The following is a 27,389-nucleotide window of genomic DNA, read 5'->3' on the forward strand; positions in this document are numbered from 1 at the left end:
ATATATGTATCCATAAATAGTGATAAGTAAGTTCAAAAAATATTAATGACAATCCCACAACACGTGATCTAAATCAATATAAAGTGCCTTGTGCAAAAATTGGCATACCATCCAGAAACGAGGATCATAAAGATCAAATAGAAAAAATAAATAGAAAGCAGAGTACTGACTCCAAATAATCTTGCAACAATATCACTCTTTTTCTATAAAGACAAATGGGAGTGATGGGGAAAAGAGCTGGTGTGGAAGTCCAACAAAGGGAATCATATAGTTCAAATAGAAAGAAAACAGAGTTCTGTCTCCAAATAGTCCTGCAATAATATCACTCTTTTCCTATGAAGTCAAATGAAAGTTGGGGGGGGGGGGGGGGGAATAGGTATGGGAGTCCATCAAAAGGCAAATTCAGCAGTCCACTTTAAAAATGTAGAGAAACCACATATAGCTTGATACAATCCTCCCCCAGTGGTGCCAGCCCCTTACGTCACAAAAAGACCCCAGATGAGTCTAGTAGTGCATCAAAAGCTTTTCAGGCAGTGGCTCAGCATCATTCTCAAACGTCCAGAGGGTCACTGTGCTGGTTCCTGATCTCCAGCACCTCTTGTCCTAATGGGAATGTCTCAAAATACCACAATATCACAGACAAAAGAAAAAAGGAAGGCCATCCATGGTGTAGTTTTGTTAAAAAATATATTTTCACATTTATTTAAAAAAAAATGGTTTACATAAAAAAAACGGCGGCACAGGCCAGACAAAAAACAGCATGTAAGGCAAAAAACACAACAGGATTTCTGGTCACGGCCTTAGCCGGAAGTGACGTCACACAGCTCCTTCCAAGAAGTTGCGTCACAACACACATGATTTTATCAAGGTATGATTTGATTACCTGCAATGGAGAGCATAGGCCCCTGATGTCTCATTAACCACTCTAGAGACATTTTTTTCATTTTTTGTACAGTTAAAGTGTTACTAAACTCACAACAGTAAAATCAGTCTGTATAGGCAGCAAAGCATGCTTGTTATACTCACTGTGGAATTTAAGAGGTTAATCCTCTGCATTGTGTAAAAAGGCTGCTTGATCTTGTATGCACAGATCCTCCCTTTCCTGCACGGTCCCCCTGGACAAGTCCTGGTAAGACAGAAGCTTTGTCTTTGACCGGAGTCAGGCTGCACATGCTCAATTTGGTGTGTATAGAGAGGTTTTTTTCTTGGGAGAGTGGATGTGATTAGCACAGGGCCAATTGGCTTGTCCAGACAGAGGATCAGGAGCCCTGTGGCCTCATAGGACAATTCAGTGCAGTATGCAAACTCCTCCTACAAGCTTCACCAGGAACTGATACAAGTTACAAGACTGCTATATACTGTTGATGAGAAAAGGTATGTAGCAGGTTATATTTACTAAAATAATTTCATTTCCATATTCTGTGTACTGTGGGAGACCAGATCTTGTGAATGTAGTGTCCTGGGTTTAGTAACACTTTAACCGCTAGTCGACCAGCCGCCGAAGTTATACTGTGGCAGGTTGGCACAGCTGACAAATTGCCATAGGTGTACGTTGGCTCATTAGGACACTATTGCAGGCGTGCACACTGCTGGAGCATCCTAAACCTTGTGTTCCTGTGATCGCTCATGACAGAACGAGAACGGGGGGGGGTGGGTGTGTAAACACACAAATCCCGGTTCTGTCATGGGAGAGGAGACAGATTGTGTGTTCCTTCTAAGTAGGAACAATGATCTGTCGCCTCCTTTAGTCACTCCCATCCCCCCACAGTTAGAACACACAGTGAGGGAAAACATTTAACCCTTTGATCGCCCCCTAGTGTTAACCCCCCCCCCCCCCCTGCCAGTGACATTTATACAGTAATCAGTGGCTATTTTTAGCTTTGATCGCTGTATAAATGTCAATGGTCCCAAAAAAATATCAAAAGTGTCCGATCTGTCTGCCACAATGTCACAGTACTGATATAAATCGCAGATCGCCGCCATTACTAGTAAAGAAATAACAATAATAAAAATTACATAAATCTATCCCCTATTTTGTAGATGCTATAACTTTGCGCAAAATCAATCAATATACGCTTTTTGCAAATTCTTTTTTACCAAAAATATGTAGAAGAATACATATCGGCCTAAACCGATGAAGAAATTTGTTTATATTTTATTTTTTGGGGGGATATTTAAGTTTTTTTTCAAACTTGTCACTCTTTTTTTGTTTATAGCGCAAAAAATGAAAACCAAAGAGGTGATCAAATACCACCAAAAAGCTCTATTTGTGGGGAAAAAAGGAAATAAATCTTGTTTGGGTACAACGTCGCATGACCACACAATTGTAGTTTAAATTTTTTACGTCACACAATACTTACACAACTGTATATCACATTTATATTTTCAGTAAAATTATGCTAAAATTATTTTTAGTGTGCACAAACACAGTCTGATCCCCATCTTTTTTTTACAACATTAGGTAGTGTAAATAGATACCAAATGTGTCAGGCCTCAAAATTGCATAAGTGAAATAATTCGGAACCCGAAATTATCAATAGGAGACCCTTCAAATGCCTTTACAGCCCATCATTTTATAGTAATTGATAGCCCTAGAATTTTTTCTCTCACTCCAATGTTGACAGTGCTATATACAGTGGGTATATAAAAAAATCACCTCCCTTTAAAATAATCACATTTTGTTGCATTGCAACCTGAAATGAAAACAGATACAGTTTTTGTTTTATCCAGCTGTATTTACTCAGTGCAACTTATAACATCTAAACCAAAGTTAACAAATATCTTCACTAAACCAAAAAAAATACACACAGCGGCCAGCACAGTTAGGTGATTCATCAGACAATAATATAAAGTCCAAAAGTGCAGCGCTATACAAAATTTTTAAATGTGATTGTCCATGGGGGCGTGGTCTGGAGCTGCATGGAGTAGGACGCGTGGTGTAGGAGCTCCGCTCGAGATACATCCTTTCATCGATCCTTTGGGCCTCTCTTCATTCACCTTGCACGCTGTCGGGTCTTGGGGATACCCCATTGCTCCTCATGTCCCCCCCTAAACGCTCCGGAGCTGCTTCCAGGCTGGACAAATACCGCCAGGAGGACCACGACCCTGCTGGAGAAGATGGCGCCGCTCAGTCTCCTGAGGGGGGTGAACAGCCTGCCAACGACACTGCTCGTGTGCTTGAGGCCATAGCGCTTTGCCAATCGACCCTCACCTCCAGGATCGAAGAGGTGAAGGTGGACATTTCCCTGATTCGGCAGGACATCCACAGGCTCCGGGAGCGTGTGTCGGAGACCGAGCGCTGGGTGGGCCACGTGGAGGATGGCCTGCATTCACTCCAGGTTGTCACCGAACAGATGCAGTTCCAGCTGAACTCCATCCTCTCCAAACAGGATGATATGGAGAACCGGCTCCGGAGGTGCAACCTCCGGTTCGTGGGTCTACCTGAGCGCAGTGAGGGTGCAGACCCCCCCACGTATCTGGAGAATCTGCTGATCACCACCTATGGCCGCGAGGCGTTCTCTTCGACCTTCGTGGTGGAGCGCGCCCACCGCCTTGCCGCAAAGCCGCCCCCGGCGGGGGCCCCACCGAGAACCCTCATCGCCAAGTTCCTTAACTTCCGCGATCGTGACACTATCCTGAGGCTCACCCAGGAGCGGGATAACATCCCCATCGACAATGTGACGGTCGCGGTGTACCCGGATTTCTCTGCGGAGGTGCAGAAGAGGAGGGCCAAGTTCACCGAGGCAAAGCGCCAGCTGCGTGTGCTCCACCTGCCCTACGCGATGCTCTTCCCAGCTCGCCTCCGAGTGACCAGAGACGGCAGGGCGCACTTCGAGGACCCGCAGGCCGTCTTCGCCTGGTTGGAACGTCGCGGTGAGGCTGCCCGTCCTGATCATTGAGACCTGACACCCGGTGCGGCTGTATCCTGGTTACCCCGCGGACAGAGAGCGTAATACCTGGACACGTGAGTTTTTTACCGCCTCCACGGGGCGAAATCCCCCTTTTTTTTCTCCCCTTGGTTCTCCCACTGACTTTCTCCTGCCCCTCGACCCTGGCACTGTGCCCAGCTCCTGTGCCATATCCCCGCAAACATTTTGTAGTGCCTTGGGCGGCCCTCGCTCGCCCGTTCTGCTCGAGACTGGTTTGACTTTTCCAGAGACTGATGTATGCTTTACAGTTTGTTCGTTCCCCAGCCGAGGCTTACTCTGCCATGCCGATGGACTTGCAGATACCTGCAGCTGCCTGTAAGCCGAAGTTTCCCTGGCCGGCCTCTACCCCTCCGCCTTCGGAGGTGGCTGGAGAGTTGAACCTGCCTAGCCGGACTAGTGTCAGTGCAGTGTTTTTGTTGATTTTTGTTATGTGCTTTTCCTTATTTTCTCTTTTTTGCTGCAAGTGGACTCATGCTATACTGACAATTGTGCTTTCTTCTTTTTATTGGTGCCTGTGCTCGCTGCCCCGGTTGCCTGTGGTCGCCGGGCCCCCCCTGCTCTATGCCACCCTGGTGCTGGTCGCACCTGTTGGGCTCAGACCCTGTCTGTTCGAGGGGTCCCCAGCGGGGTTCCGGTGGCCCGGGCCGCCGGGGAGGAGTGGGCGCTTGTTAGATATGTGGGGAGAGATTTGATACTATGTGTGCCTACACTGGGGGGACTGGAGGGAACCGTCAATACATGCCCCTTTCACTTGGACTATGGCGTCCCTTAAGATCTTGACCTGGAACGTTAGGGGTCTGGGAGATAAAGCTAAGCGGGCTGCTGTCCTTTCCCATGTCAAGTCTCAACGGGCCGAGGTCTCCATCCTAGTTGAAACTCACTTGGTTGGACAAAAACAGTTGTGCCTCAAGAGGCCGTGGGTGGGTTGGCTCTATCAGGCCCCCCACACCTCGCATTCTCGGGGTGTGGCGATCCTGATCGCCAAAACGGCTCAGTTTCAGTTACATGACCTGCAATCGGACCCTCAGGGTCGTTTCTTATTTCTCCATGCCACTATTGGGGGTCTGGAGCTTTTGCTCCTTGCCTTTTACATCCCCCCACCATTTGCCTTCCCTGTGTTACAGCAGGGCATCGCATTTATGGCCCGCTACCCCTCGGTGCCGGCTGTTTGGGCAGGGGATTTTAATATGGTCATCAATCCCCCTCTAGATAGGTTGAGCCCTCTGTCCTCCACGCCCCAGCCCCTGGGTATTACTAGGTTCGGGAGGTTTCTAGCGGAATTTGCCCTTACGGATACATGGAGACATAGACACCCCTCCTTGGCACACTATTCTTGCTTCACTCCTTCCCGGTCCGCCATGTCCCGCATAGACTTAATACTTATCTCGCCCCCTCTCCTTCCCTACCTTCTAGACGCGGGGTTCGAGGCCAGGGTGCTCTCTGATCACTCCCCCTACTGGGTTCGGTTGCGTCTGCCGTGCCCCCCTGGGCCTCGCGGCTGGAAACTTAATCCCTTCTGGCTCACTGTTCTACCAGACCTGGATTCTATCCAGCGTGAGTGGGAATATTTTTTCCTCACCAACGCAGGCTCTGCCACGTACGGCTCTGTCTGGGAGGCCTTCAAGGTGCATGCCCGCATGATTCTTTCCAAGCGCATCTCCAGACACAAGGCATCCTCTAAACACCTGCTTGGGCAGGCGGAGGAGCGTCTGCGTGCCCTTGAACTGGCCTTTCAGGCTGCCCCGTCGGAGGCTAACGCCTCCCTGCTGAAATTGCAAGCCAGGGTCACGGACCAACTCCATCACGAAAAGGCTAGACGGGGCATCTTTTACGCTAAACAACGCCTGTTTGAATTTGGGGAGCGCGCGGGCAAGTTACTGGCGTACACGGCCCATCTGGATCAGCGGCCCCCGGTGGTGGTGTCTCTCAAAACTGCTGGTGGAGATGTCATCACTGACCCTGATCTGGTGGCGGAGGAGTTCGGGTCCTTTTACTCGGGCCTGTACTCCTCCGCCGCACAGTACTCCCAGGACGAGCTTGTGGCGTTCTTGAGCACCATCCCCTTCCCCTCCCTCACACCTCTGCAAAGGGCCCAACTTGAGGCACCCATCACCTCCGACTGTGTAGCGAAGGCCCTGTCGCTACTCCCCACCTCTAAAGCTCCGGGATCCGACGGTCTTCCACTGGAGTTTTATGCCCAATTTAGTGAGACCCTGATCCCCCAACTTACCAAATTATACACACATATATTTGACTCTGGCACCCTCCCCAAATCTATGGGTGAGGCCCGGATAGTTCTCATTCCTAAGCCGGGCAAGGACCCGATGCTCCCCGAATCCTATAGGCCCATATCCCTGCTTCAATTAGATGTGAAAATCTTGGCCAAAATCCTCGCCCTACGCCTTAACACCGTAATTCACTCCCTGGTGCACCCCGATCAGACCGGGTTCATGCCACAACGGAACACGGCTTTTAACCTTCGGAGGCTTTACATGAATCTCCAGGCCCAACACTCCGACGTCGGCTCCAGGGTGGTTGTCAGCCTGGACGCCGCTAAGGCATTTGACACAGTCGAGTGGCGTTACCTCTGGGAATGTATGCGCAGGTTTGGAATAGGCCCCAACTTCATCAAATGGCTCCAGCTACTTTACTACGCCCCCGTGGCGCGTATCCAGGTTAATGGTAGGATCTCCCCCCCTTTCCCACTTTCCCGGGGGACGCGTCAGGGATGCCCCATCTCCCCGCTGCTTTATGCTCTGGCGGTGGAGCCCCTGGCCACGGCCCTCAGAACCCATCCGGATATCAGGGGTCTTTGCTGCGGCGGCCTGCATGAGGTGGTCAGTCTCTACGCGGACGACATGCTTCTTTATTTAGCGGATGCTGGCCCCTCATTGCAGGCGGCCCTGCGAACCATCACGGCCTTCTGAGCCTTCTCTGGGCTCCGGATCAATTGGACCAAGTCCCAAATACTACCATTGGACTTGGGGCCCCCCACCGCCGAGCAGGCGGCTCTCCCACTTGCTCGGGCGAGTACCTTTAAGTACCTTGGAGTGCATGTCTCCAGGTCCCTCTCAGATTACCCTACTCTTAATGTTGAGCCCCTATTTGACACCCTAAAATCTAAAACACAGGTCTGGTCCCGTCTCCCCCTTGGGGTGATGGGCCGAATAAATTTGGTTAAGATGATTCTCCTCCCCAAGCTTCTATATGTTTTTTGGCAGGCACCCATACGTCTTCCCTTTCGCACATTTAAAGCCCTGGAATCTATCCTCAATACGTTCGTTTGGGGGTCGTCCCGGCATAAATTGCCGTGGCGGGTTCTAAAATGCACCTCGGATGCTGGAGGGACCGCCCTGCCAGATCTCTTCCTTTACTATGTCGCGTCGCAAAACTCCCACTTTTTCCATTTTCACCACACGGATAGAGCCCGCTACACTACCCTGGTATGCTCCAAGGTCCCCACCCCGCTGACCCACCCTTTCCAATTTTTGTTTAGCACCCTCCCCCTTCCATCCGCTCCTCGGAACAGGCACCTTATGCTCTCTCACCACTGTAAAATTTGGCACTTAGCAACACGGATAGGACAAACACCATCCCCCCACTCTCACACACCTCTATGGAATAATTCTGATATGCCAGATCTTGCCCTCATCCCGGATTCCGGGCTGTGGGCAAGCAGGGGGGTCATCTACCTCTCGCAGGTAGTCTCCAATGGAATGGTTAGACTGTTCCAGGACCTCAAGGACGAATTCGCTTTGCCTAACTACATGCTATTCCGCTATCTCCAACTCCGGCACGTGCTCCACACCCAGTTTGCCAACCAACTCCCAAGACTTGGGACCCCAGCACTGGTTGATCTAGTGCTGGGTCCTGAGCCTGCACAGCTGATCTCACGGCTATATGCCTACCTCCTGGTTCCCGCGGCTTCAGCTGTGGCTTCTCAGGTCCGTTCTCGGTGGGAGGATGATCTGGGAGCGGTGTCGGATGAGGATTGGGACGAGGCTCTAGCGAACCACAAACTTATGTCACTTAAGCTATCGGACCGCCTCACCCACCTTTATATCCTGCACAGGTCTTATCTTACACCCCACCGCATAGCCAAATACAGACCTGACCATGTCCCCCGCTGCCCCCGCTGTGCCTCCTTGGAGGTCACCTTCTACCATTTACTCTGGGCATGCCTCCACGACCGCATGGGTTCCCCGGTGTCCCTATGCCCTAAGCAATGTATCTTGGGGCTTTTCTCGCTGTCAGAAGGTGAAAAGTATCTCAATATTTTTCTGCAGGAGACTCTGTTTCAGGCTAGGCTACAAATCGCCAAAACATGGCTGAGAGAACGCCCCCCCCACTACGCAGCAGTGGATCAGAGCGATTAATGTCACCCTTCCCCACAAGAAAATGGTGTACACTCACAGGGGCTGTCCCCACAAATACAATTAAATCTGAGACAGGTGGTTGGAGGACTCCTCCACCTGTAGTGCTGAGAGCTAGCTGATTTCACCTAGGTATGTCTATGAATTTTCTGCGGGGTCTACCCTCCTCTCCTTCACCGTGTATTTTTTGTTAAAACCTCTCCACTGTACTGTAGGTTGTGGGTTTCCCTTTGCAGTATGCTGTATATTTCAAGCTCCTGTATGTGAAATGCACCTGTTAATGTTGGTAGTGCCTGTTGCGCTACACTATGTTGTTAATATCCCTTGTACTATGCTTAATAAAGCTGCTTTTTGAATAAAAAATAAAAATAAAAAATGTGATTGTCCATAAAAAACAGATGTGAACAAAAAAAGTTTTAAATGTGATTGCCTTAAAACCAAATGTGAACAAACAAAAAACTTCAACATGATTGTCCATAGACAGGTGACGTAAATCTTCCACCAAGATTCAATGTGCATATATGAAGCACACCACACCCACATGCTCTCAATCTGCTTACCAGAATGAAAAGAAAACAGGCATATAATCATACGATGCAGATAGTAGATAATAAACTTGGATGGCACACTCCAAATTTGATAGATGGATCATAGGGTTAACCAGGTAAAACAGTATTAGATGGAACATCAGAACTCACACCAGGATATGGCTTTAAACAATCATCGCCAAAACAGAAGAAAAGGAGCAACAATAGTGAAGCCCGTAAGGGTAAAACACTTTAAAATGTATTGTAGTCTACTTACAGAGCAACAGCAACTTTAGAACATATAAAAATCTGCGGTACATAATGTGCTTGCATCAGCCAGCCTGACATGTTTCATCCTATGTGCATATCATCCTATGTGGAGGCACGGCCAATGACTCAAGCACACTAAATATATAGCAACATATATTGCGTCCGCATATGCGCAGTGCGAGCGCATTATTCAAGCAAGGCAGGAAATGAAACCAAAGCCAGATGTGTTTACTTCCGGTGGGTGGAAAAAACATAATCGCCGACCGGAAGTATCAAAGCTAGAACAACTCATGCGCACAACATCCTGTGGCTCAAACCAAAGTGAGTGAGAACCACATACAAGCGTCAGACACTCTCAACCGAGGGTGTCAAAGACAAGACTGATCACCAGTGCGCAATGTCTAGTACAGAAAAAAACAACATAAAAAGGAAGAAAAACATAGCTGTATTGAAAATAATGTAACAACATTAATATGCATAAAATCGGACTTAGAAATAACCCAAGAATTGAAAAAAATTATATTAATAAACAGCATATAGGGAAGGATAAGGAGGCTCACCCCACTACAATAAAAAAAATATATATAAAATAAAATATATAAAAATAAATAAAAATATATAGTCAATTTCCCAAAATACAATTCTAATATTGGAATCTTATATATATTCACATGAATTATGTATCAAAATGTATTAACATTTTGTATAGGGAATAACAAACTATGAACACTGCCCACTAGTGTCCAGAGAAGATACATGCAATAAAATACATGCAAAAAATTTGATTTAAAATAAAGAATAAAAAAGAACGCTAACTATTATTAATAAAATTGACATCCCATTTGACGTTCATGCCAAAGGGGGTGTAACACTTCAAGTCATATATCTAGCGAGTTTCAAGTTTAGAAATGTCTCGCTTGGATACACTGCCACGCCAATGAGGATTAAAACGGTCAATAGCCACAACAGTGGTTCCATTGGGATTTTTATTATGGTGCTCCAAATAATGCCGCGAGACAGTGCATTTTGGAAAGCCCCTCTTTATGTTACATATATGCTTGTTAATCCTTACATGCATGGCATGTGTTGTGCGGCCCACATATTGTAGGCCGCGTGGACAAATTAACAAGTATACCACATTAAGGGATGTACAAGTAATGAAAGTGTTAATGTCAAAACTTTGCCCAGTAGCATGAGATTTGAACTGGCAAATTCTCCTACTTTTATCCTTATTGATAACACAAACGTTACAATAACGGCATGGATAGTAACCTTTAGATTTTTGAAAGAACAAAACTCTATTAGGAGCATCCAAAATGTTTGGTGCTATCTGAAGTTTCAGTGGAGGAACTCCTCTAAAAATAACCTGAGGCCGTTCTGAAAGCACAGGACCCAGAACCTTATCATTTCTTAAAACGCTTCAATGTTTAGTTAAGATTTTCTTAATATCAAAATATTGTCGTGAGTACGTGGTAATCATTGAAAAATTGTGATCCATTTTTTTGTTGGGGACCTTCTTTTTATCTTGAAGGATGAGGGCACAATCTATATTTTCAACCTCACTAATCACTACATTTAAGTTGTCAGAGGTATAACCTTTATCAATGAATCTTTCTTTCAACGTGGAAGCCTGTACCCGAAAGTCTTCTTTGAAAGTACAGTTTCACCATAGCCGAAGAAATTGGCTCTTGGGCACAGATTTTAGCCAAGAGAAATATTCCACACTGCTATCACCCGACACCCATGACGGCCATTGCCAAATCAACCTAAACCTCGCCACGCTAATTCTTCTATCTCTAGGATACCAACTTGCTACTGTTGTGGTAACACTTCTTACAGTGCACCTGCTTGCAAGTTCAAGGATGTCATTTGTTTCCTTTGTGGAAAGACTGGTCATATTGGGTGTGTTTGCCGCATCTCTCCCCCCCTGAAAACTACCACAAATGGTAGACGTAAACAGACATTTCATGTGTATACTGACAAGAACGGCTTCAGCTCTGATGAGGAGACCTGTGTTCAGCATGTTGGACTGTTTTGAGTAGCTGGGAACACTCCTGCGATAAACGTGGATGTCACACTCAATGGCTGTCCTCTCTCCATGGATATTGATACAGGGGCGGCTTTGTCTGTCATTTCATGGACTGATTTAAAGGCATTGGGTCTGTCCCTACCGCTCCAAATTACAAATCTCACACTACAAACCTACAGCAAGGAACTGCTACAGCCCTTAGGTTATGTGAAACCCATTGTGACAATAGGCAAGCGCAGTAAACCTCTACGCCTTTATGTTGTAAGTAAAGGAGGTCCTCCGCTGTATGGTAGGGACTGGATCAAAGCCCTGGGCATGCCCCCTCTTGCCATTGCCCAATGTACATTGCTTTCTGAGGTAGACCATTGGGTGGAATCCCTGAAGTCACGCTTTAAGGAGGTTTTTAAGGACTCTTTGGGCTTGGTAAAAGGAAAAATGGCTCACCTTATCTTAAAGCCTGGTGCTACACCTCGTTTTTGTAAGGCAAGATCAGTGCCCTGTGCCTTGCGGAAGAAAGTGGAAGCAGAGCTGGACCATCTATTGGCTGAAAAGATCATAACTAACGTTGATAGAAGTGAATGGGCATCGCCAATTGTGCCTGTCAAGAAAAAGAATGGAGACATTAGAATTTGTGGGGATTTCAGGGTTGCCCTGAACAACCAACTTCTTGTGGATCAATACCCATTGCCTTGACTTGAAGATCTATTTGGCTCACTGGCTGGGGGGGGGGGGGGCAAAGGTTTACAAAAATAGACTTAAAGCAAGCTTACCTGCAACTGCAAGTACACCCAGATTCACACCATCTGTTGACCATTAACACCCATAAATGATTATTCCAATATAACCGCATGGTTTTTGGGATAGCCCCAGCTCCAGCCATCTGGCAGCGGATCATGGATGAGGTCCTGGCAGGCATACCTTTCACCCAATGTTTACTAAATGACATGCTCATTACTGGTTCCACTGATGAAGAACACAGAAAGAATGTTGAAGTTGTGCTAGAGAGACTCCAGCAGTATGGTTTACGTGCCAATCTTTCAAAATGTGAATTTTTCAAGTCTCGACTGGAATTTTGTGCCCACACTGTGGACCGACATGGGTTACACACTACTGAAGAAAAGGTGAAAGCCCTTACCCATGCCCCTACTCCCCAGAAAGTCACACAGCCAGGTCCTACTTTGGCCTCCTAAATTACTACCACCGTTTCTTGCCGAACCTACCACACCAGCTCTACCCGTTACATCTCTTACTGGATACAAGAGCTAAATGGATATGGACAGACAAATGTAAAGAAGCTTTTCGGCTTTCTAAAGAGCTCATTCTGTCCTCTCAGGTTCTGGTCCACTACGATTTAAAGAAACACATCACCTTGGCTTGTGATGCCTCACCTTATGGACTGGGTGCCATGCTTTCCCATGTCATGCCAGATGGCACTGACCGCCCCATGTCTTTTGCCTCCAGGTCTTTAACCTCAGCAAAACAAAACTACTCCCAGATAGACAAGGAAGCTTTGGCCATTGTATGGGCCACAAAAAATTTCACACATACATCTATGGACGAGAGTTCACACTTATCACTGACCACAAACCTCTGTTGTCCATACTGAATCCTGAGAAAGGAATTTCTACAACGACCACATCTCGCTTTCAAAGGTACGCTTTTTTCTTGGGAGGTTGTACTTATTCTATCAGATACCGCTCCCACAAGGCCCATGGCAATGCAGATGCATTTTCCAGATTGCCAACTGGAGACCACCCACCTAGAGACATACGCATAGTGGAAGTACACAGGCCACGGTCCTGCATGTCCACCTCCCTAATTGCCAGACATACAGCCACTGATCCCTTTCTGTCTCAGATATTCTTGTATTTTCAGGCTGGATGGCCAGAGAAAGTCCCAGGTGAATTTTGTGAATACTTTACCAGAAAATGTGAGCTTGTGACTAATGCTGGTTGTCTACAGTGGGGCACTAGAGTGATCATACCTCAGTATTTGCAACCAACCATGCTAAGGATACTGCATGAGTGCCATCCTGGCGTGGTGTGTATGAAGCAGCGAGCCTGGAGCTATGTTTGGTGGCCACAAATGGATAAAGGAATTTAAGATTATGTGGCTCAATGTCCTGGGTGCTGTCAAGCTCATCGACCCCAAAATAAAGGAACCCTGCTACCTTGGCCGTGGCCGACAGACCCATGGTCAAGACTCCATCTTGATTTTGCTGGCCCAATCCAGGGTAAAATGTACTTGACCTTGGTAGATGCAATTTAAAATGGCCGGAGGTATTTCAAATGCCTTCTACCACCTCAGCTGCTACCATTCTAGTCTTAAGGAAGCTCTTTGCTCAGTATGGCTTTCCAACAGCCATAGTATCGGACAATGGAACTCAATTTACATTGCATGAGTTTCAATCCTTCCTCAGTGGCTTGAGAATCCAACACTACAAAACAGCTCCTTATCACCCAGCCTCAAATGGGCTGGCAGAACGGTTTGTGCAGACGTTTAAAAAGCACTTACTGTCTACTCTGGACCAGATCGGACTGTCAGAGGAGAAGCTGCTGGACTTCTTGACCATGTGCCGAAACACAAAACATGCTACTACTGGGCTGTCTCCTGCTTTTCTTATGTTTGGCCAGGCATCTCCGCACCAAACTGGATTTAGTACGTCCGCAGGAACAGTCACCAACACCTCCTCTACCAGGCCGTCCTGGATTCTGTGCCGGTGATCTTGTATGGTTTTGTAATTACAGAGTTTTGCCTCATTGGCTTCCTGGCAAAATTGATGGACCTCTTGGAAGAAGAATGTACCTTAGTTGCCTGGAGAATGGCGTTTATGTTCGTCGACACCTTTCGCAATTGAGGAAGCTCATTTTCTGACCACTAGAGGCAAACCCGACCCCTCTTTCTAACCAACCACCAGAGTCTACTTAGGACTCTACTGGTGACATATGGCATGGTGCCTGGCATGATCCCACAATTTTACAACCAACCCCTGAAAAGGTTGGTGACCATATTCCTGAGGAGTCTAGACGTGTGCCTGGAGTCGCAGAGACTGATTGATTGGTCTGTTGGACACCCACTGACATCTCCAGAAACCTTGACCGACTCTATCCCTTCCAGTGCTGTGCCACTTCGTAAGTCTGCCCGCCAAAGACATCAAACTCCTCTTTGGCCAAGCACTGAAGTCTTATGGGACCGGAAACTGAGAAAAGGGGCTCCTGAAGTGCTGCGGGAGCCACAGGACTGAGTTGGAGATACTACTTGCTGAACTGATCCTGTTTGCCTTATTCTTTATTTGTTGAGTATTTTATGTGTTGTGTATTTGTTCTCTTGTTACATATATATTTTTTTTTTTCTTCGAGAAAAAGAGGAGGTGTAATGTTTATGCAGAATCACGGTGACCCTTAACCCCTTTCTCCTGATGCACGCTGGGGGAGGGGCTGTACCAGGAAGTCAGTTACAGTGTGTGTGGGACTGGAAGCAGCAGCATGAAACTTAGAGGGAGAACTGTTGTATATGACTCCTCCATGTAAGAATGTACATCGCTTTCTGAGTGAGTAATAAACCCTTCCCTGGTTAAGAAGTGCATCCAGCCTGGGTGTAACTTGCTGAGCAGATACTGGCAGCATTTTCTAGAAACACCCTGAGAGACCCTGTGTCCAAGGGACATAACATCATGATTGGCGCACATTTTGGCGCCCATAGCAACCCCCTCTGTTTTGGAGGTAATGAGTACCTCAATAGATCTAGAATGAATTCCCGCTGAGAGGGAATCAGCTCTAAATCCCTCCTCAAAAACACCTCAACAGCTTCTAATCCATCCGAATGAGAAATAATAGTGTAGAGGGAGGCCACATTGGCAGTGACCATGATATAGCCTTCCCTCCACTCTAAACCTTCAAACATGCATATCACTTGGGCGGAATCCTTAATGAAGGATGGGATACTCGATACAAGGGGTTGCAAGAAACCATCAATATATTTTCCGACTCTGGATGTGATTGAATCCAACCCACTAATAATGGGTCTCCCTGGCAGGTTAACTAAACTCTTATGCACTTTAGGCAAAAAGTAGATAATGGGTTTTCTCTGGGCTATCGGAATTAGAAAATCTTTTTCTTTCTTATTAAGTAAATGGTTGCGAAAGCCAGCTTCAACAAGTTCTGTAAGAGTTTTTTTATATTTGAAAATAGGATCATGGCTTAGCGGCACATAAGTATCCATATTGGACAGTATCCTATTCATTTCTGTAACATAGGTGTTTTTATCCATCACCACTATACCGCCCCCTTTATCAGCGGGGCGGCTAATGATGTCATTCCTCTTTTTCAAGGACTCAAGACCTTCTTGGAACCGAGAATCATAATATTTCTTCCTTATTTTTAACTTGTCTGTATCTTTTAAGACCAGTTCCTTAAATACAGATATAGATGGGGATAAAAACCCTGGTGGGTTGAAGAGAGAAGCATTAAAGAGGTCCAAATGTTTCACTCCATCAATCTCTCTGAGAGTAGTAGTGGTGGGTTGGGACAAAAAATCTCTTTTAATATTGACCTTTCTAATATATTTTTGTACATCCATAAAGACCCCAAATTTACTAAGTGGTTTATCCGGAGCAAATTTGAGTCTGTGATCGAGGACCAATTTCTCATTGTCGGTAAGAGTGCTATGGCTAGGATTAAAAATCCCTACATCCCTTATACTCTTCGCCTTTTTAGATCTGTTCTTCCTCCCCCCTCTGGTCCCTCTCTTGGTTCTCCTCCCTTTTGTTCTTCTGTGGGACTTTGGGAAAAAAGAAAAGGTAGATGTACCAGGATTATATGAAGGACCTTGGTTGCACGGTTGGGGTCTTCTAGGAGGGTAATACCCCAGACTGTCCCAACCTGGTCACCTATTATCAGATCTTCTAGTACCGGGAGTGGGAGCAGAAGGATGTTGGACAATATATCGATCATCATAACCCTGATCATTATAATCACCATATCCATCATGGTAATCACTCAACGTTTCATAATGATTATATACAGGAACCTCCTCCGTACATTCATATGAGGTGTGGTTATACTGTGCATAGTCACCATTACCATGAATGTTAGAATGGGTACCTTTGTTGTAAGGAGGTTTGTAAGGAAGTGGCTTTTTATTATTTGCCACTCTCCTCCAGCTCCCTTTAGGTGTATTGGTATTTTTAATCTCGCTATTGGCATTCTGAGTTGCCGGAGCAACAGGGGCTTTAGGGTGTATGACTGGCCTGGAGGGAGCCCCGCTCCTCCTTCAGCCAAAGCTGCTGCCGCAGCCAGAGCAACTTACATCCAAGTGAAAGATGAAACACCAGAAACAAAAAACGTTCAAAAATAGAATCACTGGCACAAAAAGTAATTTGAGTTTTGATTGCGATCAGCTGTGGCCATTTTGAATAGCTCAGCATGAAAAGTGCTTTCCTGGAGCATTTCAGTCCCTGGTACTGCAACTGATGCAAACAATTGATTATGGGTCAGAAGATCTCTGGGATAAAGTTGTGCACAGGCACAAGACAGGAGATAGATACAAATTTTTTTTTTTTTTTAATTCAAAGAGTGAAGTATATTATTAAGACGTGGAAGATATTTGGTACAGACCCCCCTGGATCAGGGCATCACTTCAAACTGGATGAAACTGGAAACTGGTTAGAGAGGCTGCCAAGAGGCCAACAGCAACTGTGAAATAGTTGCAGGAATTCATAACAGAGTGGTCATTGTGTGCATGTGACAACAATTAAACACATTCTCCACAAATGTGGCTTGCATGGGAGGGTTGCAAGAAAAAAGCCACTCCTCATGAAACGCTAAATGCAGTCACGACTCAGCTTTGCCAAAACACACCTTGAAGATTCTGAGGTCACATAAAAATTTTTTTATGGTCAGATGAGACTAAAATTTAATTATTTGGCCTCAACACCAAACAATGTCTGGCGGAAACCCAATACACTCCTACAGTAAAGCATTGAGGTGGTTATATCCTGGTATGGGGAGGTTTCTCTGCTGCAGGGACTGGAGCACTTGTCAGTAAAGAAGGAAGAATGTCTTGAAACATGTTGGTGCCTATATCTTTTACTTGGATGTAATAAGTTGCACTGAGTAAATACAGCAGGATAAAATAAAAGCTGTGTCTGTCTTCATTTCAGGCTGCAAAGCAACAAAATTAGATTTTTTTATATAACCACTGTACCATGTGTAGAGCAATTAGTGTTTACATACATGTATGCTCATGTTTGCTGAGCTGTTACCCCCACAGCACCTTTAGCGGTCTGGGAATTTGAAATCCCCACTCTTCTTCTTTTCGGTCAGCATTTCCAGGATGAACCAGATGGATTATGTTAGGTCAGTGCCATCAATGTGATGGTGCTGACCAATCAGAATCCATCTGTTCTGTCCTAGAATCGCTGATGGAGAATAATGTCTGGTGTTAGATCGCCTTTACATTTTTTTCTGTAAAGGTGAACACTTTAACTTTATCGCTCACAAGGGGGCTAACAAGCCCCTGTGTAATAGCATTGGGCTGAGCTTGGTAAATGAGATGAAGCTCTGTTTACTTCCATTATTCAATCATGTGCATGCAAAAATACTGTTTTTTTATTTTTATTTTCTTTACACCTGATCTTCTTTGAAAAGTTAAACTTCTCCTCATTCACTAAGCTTTGGGGAAAAGTTCCTTGCATAGTGAACAGCCTATTTTGCCTTTTATTAAATCTACTAGATGCATTGGATTTCTGATAGATCAGCGGGTATTTTTCTCTACCTGCAGCATATTTATGAGAAATACCATGTGTTTATATTGCAGAGATGTATTGCACATGTTTTTGTTTTCAAATCTTCTTTTTATTTATTTTATCACAAAAAAGATAATAAACACATTACATACTTATTCATTTAAAACATCAACATCAAACAAACCTTACATTCCTCTTTTATAGCTTGATTAAAGGAATTCCATTTCTCTATTACCTTACTTTATTCATTCTTCCACCTTTCCTTTAACCTACACATTCTCTCTCTCTCTCTCTCTCTCTCTCTCTCTCTCTCTCTCTCTCTCTCTCTATATGTATATATATATATATATATATATATATATATATATATGTATATATATATATAAAAATAACTTTACCATGTTTAATTTTTCCCTTTCCTCTCCTGCTCCCCCCCCCCCCATTCCCCCATAAAACCAATGTTTTTCAAATTATAAATATTCTGCTATACTGCTTGAGGACCGAAACTCTTCCCATTGCTTCCATATTGCTGGTATCTGACTTTTTATATATCCCTCTTCTCTTATTTGTTTTTCCATGAAAAGCATTTCATTCATCTCACATATCCATTCTAACACCGTTGAACTATTTGTTCCTCTCCATTTTCGTGCTATTATTGTTCTAGCTGCTGTTGTCATATATTGTATTATCCCAGTTTTCATACTATCCAATGTATCTGCCGTGAGAGAAAATAATGCTACCTTTATATCTGGAATTAATTCTTTTCCAGTCACTTTTTAATATATCTCAAAAATCTTAATCCAAAAACGTCTCACTTTATCACATCCGTACCAGCTATGTTCCAATGTCCCTTTTTCTATTTCGCACCTCCAACATTTCTCTGTATTTCCTTTATTAATTGTTTTTAATGCCGCTGGGCTCCAGTACCATCTCATTGCCACCTTATAGTTTCTTTCTTGATATTTGATCGCCATTGATGTTTTATGTATTATTCCACAAAAAAAATTCCAATCTTTTTCTGTAATTATCTCTCCCAGTTCTTCTTCCCACTTTTTTATTCCTATTAGATCCCTAACATCTCCTGTAGGTAGCAGTAGTTCGTAAACCTTAGATAATTTCTTTTTTGGATTCCGTTCTTTCAATATTATCTGTTCAAACTTAGTTATTGGTCTATTTATTAAGTTTTTGGTTATTTCAATAAATGTTTCTAATTGATGATATTGTAACCAACTATTTTTATATTCAAGTCCAAGATCGAGGAGCTTTGGCATTTTTCCATCCTCCAGGATCTGAACTAACCTTATATTCTCCATCTTATTCCATTTTAAATATTTTGTAGTTTCTAAGGCTGGCTTAAATTCTGGATTGGACATCAGTGGAGTCAAAGGTCCGATCCTGGTGGATAGTTTTCCTTTTTTTTTAACGCCGCATCCCAGATTTTTAAAGTAGCTCTCACAAAAATTGGCATTTCTCTTTTTTTGGTCTTAGTTCCGGCTTTATCCAGGGCAAAAATGTAAGTTGTATCTCCGTAATATCCTCTTCCAACTTGACCCATTGTTTATTTTTCATGTTATGCTGCCAATCGATTATTCTAACCAGTGATGCTGCTTGCATATATTTTACGAAGTCGGGTAGTGCTAACCCTCCATTTTCTTTTGTTCTGGTTAGTGTTTCTCTTTTTATTCGAGGATTTTTTTTTTTTGCCCATACGAAACTACTTGATGGAGCGATAGATAACGTTTGAAAAATATATAATAGCTTTGGTAATATCTCCATTTTTACTGTATTTATTCTTCCTATCCATGAGTATGTTATTTTTTCATATTTTGGCAATTGTTTTATTGTTTTTCGTATAGCCGTATTATGATTTAGTTCTTGTATCAGCTTCGAATTCTTCGGAATCAAGATTCCCAAGTATTTGATCGCTTCTTGCTTCCATTTAAACAGGAAATCTTTTTGTAAGAGTATCTGCGTTTTTTTCTTTTAATGTAATATTCATCATTTCTGATTTGTCATAATTTACTTTAAAATTACTTAGTTCCCCAAATCGATAAAATTCTGGGATTTGGGATTGTTATAATAGGGTTAGTTACATATAATAGTAAATCGTCTGCATATACTGCCGACTTGTATTCTTTATCTTTAACTTTAATCCCTTGTATATCTTTATTTTTCCTAATTGCGTTAATTAGATGTTCCATCACTATTATATATAATAATGGGGATAAGGGATATCCTTGACGAGTCCCATTTGATATCTTTATATACTCTGATAGAATTCCATTTATTCTTACTTTGGCTCTTGAGTTGGCATACAATGCGACAATCCTACCTAGCATTTTTGGATCCATTCCTATCTGTATCAGTGCTTCCTCTAAGAACCACCATTCCACCCTATCAAAAGCTTTCCCAGCATCTATAGTTAAGAGACATGCTGGGATGACAGCCCTCTGAGCATATTCCACCAATGTGCATGTTTTAATTATGTTATCCCTGGTTTCTCGCCCTTTTGTAAAGCCCGTCTGATCTAACCTTATATATTGCGCCAATATCGGAGTTAATCTATTAGAGATCATTTTTGAATATAATCTAATGTCTATATTTTTTTGTGAGATTGGTCGAAAATGTTTACATAATGTATGGTCTTTTTCTGGTTTTGGAATTAGTATAATATGAGCTTCCGTACTTTGTGGTACAAAGGTTTGTGTTTTCATTATAGAATTATATGTTTTTTTAAGTATAGGTATAATTATGTCTTGAAACAATTTATAAAACCTAGCTGTATAGCCGTCTGGTCCTGGGCTCTTCCCCAGGGCCAGCTCGGCTATTGCTTGTTGAATCTCCTCTGTTGAAATTTCTTCTTCCATTTCCTCAATTATTTCTCTGGGAAACCTAGGTAAAGCTGTTTCATTTATGTTTTTTCTAATCTCTTCAACCTTTTCCATTTCCTTATTTTCTTGTATTTCTATATTATATAATTTAGCATAATCATTTTGAAATGTTTTTGTAATTTTGATTGGGTCATATGTAATTAATTTCTCCATTTGTTTTTAAGATCTTAACTATGGATGTCATGGGTTGTTGTACTCTTAGTGTTCTAGCTAATAATTTCCCCATTTTATTTCCGTATTGATACCATTGTACTCTGTTCTTATCCCTTATACGGAGGGATTCCTCATCAAGCATAGATTGTAGCTCAATTATTTTATCTTTTAAGGATATACTGTCATCTGGTTTCAAATTCTGGTTATGTTTTCTTTCTAATATCCCAATTTCCATTATCAGTTGAGCTTTTTTTTGTTCTTTTTTACTTTTTATTCTACATCTGTGCTTGACGAACAATCCCCGCAACACAAATTTTAATGCTTCCCATTGTGTGGGGAGTGGGGTATCATCTTTGTCATGGGTTAACTGGAATTACCTTATCGCTTGCTGAATATCCTTTTCACATTTTTTGTCTTTAAGTAGATTATAATTCAATCTCCACATCCCTCTTGTTTTTTTATATTCCATTATGTTTAATTCTAGATAAATCAGTGCATGATCTGACCATAAGAATCCACCTATGTCTGTTGATGGAGTCATCATCAGACCGGTTTGATTCACAAAAAAGTTATCTAATCCATGGTATGAATCATGAATATTTGAGTAGTATGTGTAATTTTTTTCCATTTGGTGTTGTGCCCTCCATATATCAGTCAGTTGATATCTGTCCAGTAAATCTTTGAATTCCTTTAGTTGTTTATTTTTTCTCTGAGGATGGGTGTTAGTGGTGTCTATTTTTATATCCATTATAAAATTCAGATCTCCACCTATAATTATTGTTCCTTCTGCATTTTCCATTGCGTTCATTAAGATTTTTATCCTTGTCTTGATTTATTCACAATTTGGCAAATAAAGATTAATAATTGTAAACATCTTGCCGAATAATTTAACCTTTACAACTAGGGATCTACCATCTTTACCTTTGTACTCCTGCACCATTTGATATGGTGTATCTCTGTGGAACGCAATTGATACCCCTCTTGATTTGGAATATGAGAATGTATCATGAATCCAGTTAACATAGCTCTTATTAGTTAATTTCAGAATGTGGTCTGAACGAAAATGCATTTCCTGAAGCATGACTATATCTATCTTTCGTTTATGGAAGAAATTTAATATCTGATTTCTTTTAGAGGGAGAATTAAGGCCTCTTACTCTTTAAAAGAGCAGAATTTTATCCCCCCCCCACATGTTAAAACTCAGGGAGGGGATAAGTTACCCAATAATCTACAGGGGGAGCGGAAGAAGAGAAAAAAAACACAAACAATTAGTGATGCTACAAACACTCAACCCTAGCACCCTTATCCCTAATTTCCTCCCTTAACAGTACCTATCCTAACCTGCCACTCACAACACACTCCACTCTCTCCTCCTCTCTCACTATCCTTTATCTATTGACTTCAATAAGTCTAGCTTACTTAAAAGTAAGGTCCCTATTGAGGGGGGGAAATCGGAAGGTGCTGAATCAGATTAGCTGTCCATCAGACTTCCCTACATTTTATTCTGCTATTATAGCTTCTAATTCTAGATATTTTTTATTTTTCCTTCCTTATTGTTTTTAAACTCATTCCTTGTTTCATACCGTTAGGCCACTCCATTTTCCCTTCTTGACCTGAAGAGAAAGCAACAATCGTAATCAGGTGGAGGAGGGCATAAGGGTGGGAAAGGGGGAGAGAGGGAACAAGAGAAAAAAAAAAGGGAAAATTTACATTTATCAAACGTGTTATTTAATAGCATTAATTATTCATATCTAACCCCACTCCCCACATTTAATCATTTATTTGTGGTAAAATTATAATATTTATTAACCGTGAAAAAATGAAAGCGAAAGAAACCCCCCCTCCCACCTCCTTCAATCAATTATTTTATTTACTGTGCTCACATGTGAGAAAAAAAAAAGGGAAAATGTATTATTTACATTTATCAAACGTGTTATTTAATAGCATTAATTATTCATATCTAACCCCACTCCCCACATTTAATCATTTATTTGTGTTAAAATTATAATATTTATTAACCGGGAAAAAATTAAAGAGAAAAAAAATATTTTTTGTATTTACCTTTATCAACCATATTCTTTAATAACATTAATTAATCATATCTAAACCCACCCCCCACACTTTACCCTTTATTTGTGTTAAAAAATATTATTTGTTATCCGTGAGAGAGAAAAAAAAGAAAAAAACGTGTTGTTTAGTGACCTTAATTAATAAAATCTAACCCCATCCCCCCACATCCCTTAAAAAAAAAATTTTACATTTACTAAACTTGTTGTTTAGTGACCTTAATTAATAAAATCTAACCCCCCCCCCCCCCCACATCCCTGAAAAAAAAAAAAAAGTAGGCAAAATATTTTCCCTCTAATCATCCCTAAATCCTCCCTTTCCCCAGCCCCATATACAATTCATCAAGTCCTTATGGTCTTCTTGCTGATCTCATATGAGGTATTGGCCAGTCTGGTAAATTTACTAACGGGAGACTAAGGGTTTTTAAAAATTCCGGTAGATCTTCCAAGTTCCTATAAGCTACTGTCAATCCTTCATAATGGACCTGCAATTGGAATGGAAATTTCCATTCCTCTTTCTTTCCAGTTCCTCTTTCTAAATTGTTCCAACAGAGGTTTTAATGCTCTTCTTTTGTCCAAAGTATATTTGGAAAGATCTTCAAGAAATATCAGTTGTGCTCCTTCATATTCTATATTTTTTTTCTGTCTTGCCACGATCATTATCTTGTCTTTTATTCGTGCATAGTGCATCCTACAAATGACGTCTCTAGTTTCATCAGACTCTACCCTTCTTGCTCCAGCTATTCTATGTACCCGGTCAATCATCAGATCATCTATGGATAAATCCTGACCCAGGCCTTGAAAAACCCCTTGTAATACAGAAATCAAGTCCTTTGAGTTCACATTTTCACTCAATCCTCTAATTCTTATATTGTTTCTTCTGTTTCTGTTTTCCTGCTCATCTATAGCATTTCTAGCTGGTCTTAGTTCATTTTCCTGCTCTTGTATTCCCTTTTATTTGTGTCACCTCCTGCTCCATATTTGTCACTCTTACATCCAATTTACCTATTATTTCCTGTGTTTTTTGAGCGGATACTTTAATCTCCTGTATTTCCGCTTTATATAAATTTTCCAGTCTGTGTATGTATTGATCCATATCCGACCTGTATGTTCTTATGTCCCAATTTTCTCTGTCCCCCTCCCTTTGTTCTATTGATGATCCCATTATCTCTATTGGTGAACTTTTCCTGGGATGACTTGTTGTTTCCTCTCCTAGTATCCCCAAATACGTTGATGTTTCTGTCATATCTAGTAGTTCCTGTGATATTTGTAATGTTTGTGTTGTTTGTAATGCTTGCTGAGATGTTTGTGGTGACTGAGATTGACCTTGTACATCTGATTGTGGTTGTATTTGCTGAAAAAACTCTTTAATGTCCGTTGTGTGAGTAGCTTGAGCATCTGTAGTGCCTTTATTTACACCTTCTTTTCTATCCTTTTTATTTTTTTGACTTTGGGGTGTTTTATTGCCCCTCTTTGGTGCCATATCCCGTCCTTTAGCTTTCTTTTGAGTTTTACCACCCTTTTATAAGAACTGCCAATATCCCTTTAAATACCGCAGTACTTGTCACCAGTGGTCTTATAGTAGTCCTTCAAAAATCCAGTATACCCAAGCAAAGTTTAAGTATAATCCGCATATAGACAGATAAAGTATGGCAACCCGTATCTAAATTGCTCAAAGCTTATGTTTTTGTATATTTAATATTTAATTTAATTAGATTCACATGTTTTCAGCTAACCACTAATCTTGTCAGTATGCCAGCTAAACCCTGGCTTTTTTTATTTTTTTATTATCAATGTCTTTTCCAGGGCCACTTCTCTTCCCTCTACTTGTGTATATACAATCCTCTTTCCTTTATGCTCAAAAGCTCTTTATTTTTCCTTTAACTTTAAATTTGTTTGCTTCTTAATTATTATTATTAAATCTTACTTCAACCTTTCGCTCTTCACCGCTGTTTTCTCTGCTGTTCCTCAATTTTTTTGCTTTATCTCCGGAGTCCTCTGATCTTCTCCGAGGTTCCCCCAAGGCTTCAAACTCTCTGCCCCTCCTATCACGGGTTCCCCGCTGCTCCCCCCGAGGCTCCCCTGATCTCTGCCTGGTTTTTCTGAGACAGCCGCCGCATGGACGGTCACGCGGCTAACGGTATCGGCCGTCGGCTTCCGCCCACACACCAATACCCTCACCGGACCACCTCCACTTTGGCTCAGCTGCGTCTCGTTCCACGGCGCTCTACAGGGTAACTCCTTGGGTCTCCTCTACTTCCAGCTCTCAGTGAAGCCTCAGAGATAGGAGGGGATCCAGGAGAGTGCAGTCGTCCACAGCAGGCGCACAGCAGGTATGCCGGAAGAGAAGTTAGCTGTATAGCTGTATATCAAGTAACTCACTTCCAAGGGTAGAGCATGTCTTCTCAGTCCATGTGTTAGCTAACAGACGCCCTCAGTTCCATCCGGCCATATGCTCAGGCTAAAGCAGCAGCATATGGCAACCATCGTTACCAGCAGCTCCCCCCCCCCCCCCCCCGTCTCATGCAAGTCATGCAACGCTTTACCCAAACAACATTTTTAGCATTTTTTATCTCAAATAGAGCTTTCTTTTGGTGGTATTTAATCACTGCTGGGTTTTTTATGTTTAGCTAAAAAAATGAAAAAAGACCAAAAAAAAAAAAACTGTTTAGTAATTTGTTATAAAATTTTGCAAAAAGGTAATTTTCTCCTTCATTGATGTGCACTGATGAGGCGGCACTGATAAGTGGCACGGAAGGGCACTGATAGGTGGCACTGATAGGTGGCACTGATGCGTGGCACTGATGGGCACCGGAAGGTGACACTGATCAGCAGCACTGATAGGTGTCACTGATTGGCAGCACTGATGGGCACTGATAGGTGGCAATGGTAGGCATTGATAGGTGGCACTAGTAGGCAGCACTGATATGCACTGGTAGGTGGCACTGGCAGGCACTGCATAGCAGCAGTGGCTCTCTGTGTATGGGGCCGATGTCCCTCTGTCAGAAGCTGGTAAATGGCTTATTTTTTTCTCCTCACACTGGCAGATAGTAACATTTTAAAGCTGATTGCCCTAAAAAACACAAATGAAGAATTATGAAAAGGAATTTAAAAAGGCTATAAAATATAAATGAAGAATGTAAAGCAAACATGTGACAGATAAAAAGTGAACTTAGGCTTTGGTAACATTTTTTTTTTCATTCTATAGGAACAAGAGGGAAGAGCAAAGCTTCAGGCAGAGGTACTCAGTCTTAAGAGGACCCAAGAAGAAGCATTTACTGGAACTTTGCCCCGTGGTGGTGGTGCCAAAATACTCAGGGGTGGAAACAGTAACTATGAAGGATCAGCCAGTGACTGTACAAAAATAGCCAAGGACTGAATAACTTTTCTTTTTAACATGGGGTGGGGGAATTATGTCATTAAAGGTCAACAAAAAGATTTTATGAAAAACCAGTACAAAGCCAACAAAACGTCCATCAGAAAGAGGATAGAATATTTACTAAAAGGTAGTGAAAGTGCAGGAAAAGTTATTGCTAAGTTGTAGCAAAAGTGCAAACAAGTCAAACACTGAACCATTCAGGCAAATATGTGTGAAAGGCTAAGAACCACTAAAAGAGGCATACTTTTTGGGAACTATGCCAGTTTGTTAGGATGCCTATGCAATGGAAGCAAAATATTTCAGGATGTGTAAACTAAACGCTACTATAACTAGTGATGAACTTCTTGACCGTAGAGCTAAACTTGATTTTGATTAACTGAAAGGAAATAAGTAAGTGAAACATATGCAAAGCTTGATGAGATCACCAGTGAACTAATTTATACACTTGCAGTATATTCAGGTAAGGTTTAAAAAAAACTGTGAAGGGGAAAACAAAAATATAATTGTTCAGGGAAGATACTTGCCAAGACAAAATGCAATTAATAAAGTGGGTTATTAAGACTGAGTTTATTTCAATAAAAGAAAAATGATGTAGTGTGACGGTGGGACATTAGCAATGAAGAATGACCTCAAGTTAATGACTCTGTATATACATCATCTAAATGTCTTCCAGTGATCATCTTCGATGTCTCTGCCATCATGAATGTATTTCTGGAACAATAAAGGGTGATATTTCTTTACATTGTGATCCCTTTGAAAATGCTTAAATAATAAACCATGAGAGAACAATCAACAAAAGTCATAGCTGTACTTAAACTCATAACCAGTTGAAACATGAAAAACTTCCACACACATGTATTGTTATTCTGGGACCTGACTTAACATAAATAAGTGGTTTTAACGCTGAATCTCAATCTACTAAAACATTTCAATAAAAAAAGGCTTATTCTCCAAATAAGATAACAATATTGCTAACTTATATGTGCACAAAAAAAGCAATTTACTCATCATATCTGATTTAAGGCCC

At 42.4% G+C, this 27,389-nt stretch overlaps 1 protein-coding gene across 2 annotated transcripts in view; it reads left to right on the forward strand.

The window, feature by feature from the left end:
- The window catches only part of SIPA1 (signal-induced proliferation-associated 1), a 494,221-nt gene extending 467,119 nt beyond the window's left edge, over positions 1-27,102 (forward strand). The window contains exon 15 of one of the 2 annotated variants that reach the window (XM_077456982.1): positions 26,192-27,102. In XM_077456982.1, the coding sequence (XP_077313108.1) occupies positions 26,192-26,362 (171 nt within the window). In that variant the 3' untranslated portion in view covers positions 26,363-27,102. The remainder of the gene's footprint in view (positions 1-26,191) is intronic. The other variant, XM_077456990.1, reaches the window with a different exon arrangement.
- The last annotated feature ends 287 nt before the right edge of the window (positions 27,103-27,389 follow it).

Source organism: Lithobates pipiens, unplaced genomic scaffold, assembly GCF_037356315.1.
Source record: "Lithobates pipiens isolate NorthernLeopardFrog02 unplaced genomic scaffold, aLitPip1_a1.2 Scaffold_10, whole genome shotgun sequence".
Classification (NCBI taxonomy): domain Eukaryota; kingdom Metazoa; phylum Chordata; class Amphibia; order Anura; family Ranidae; genus Lithobates; species Lithobates pipiens.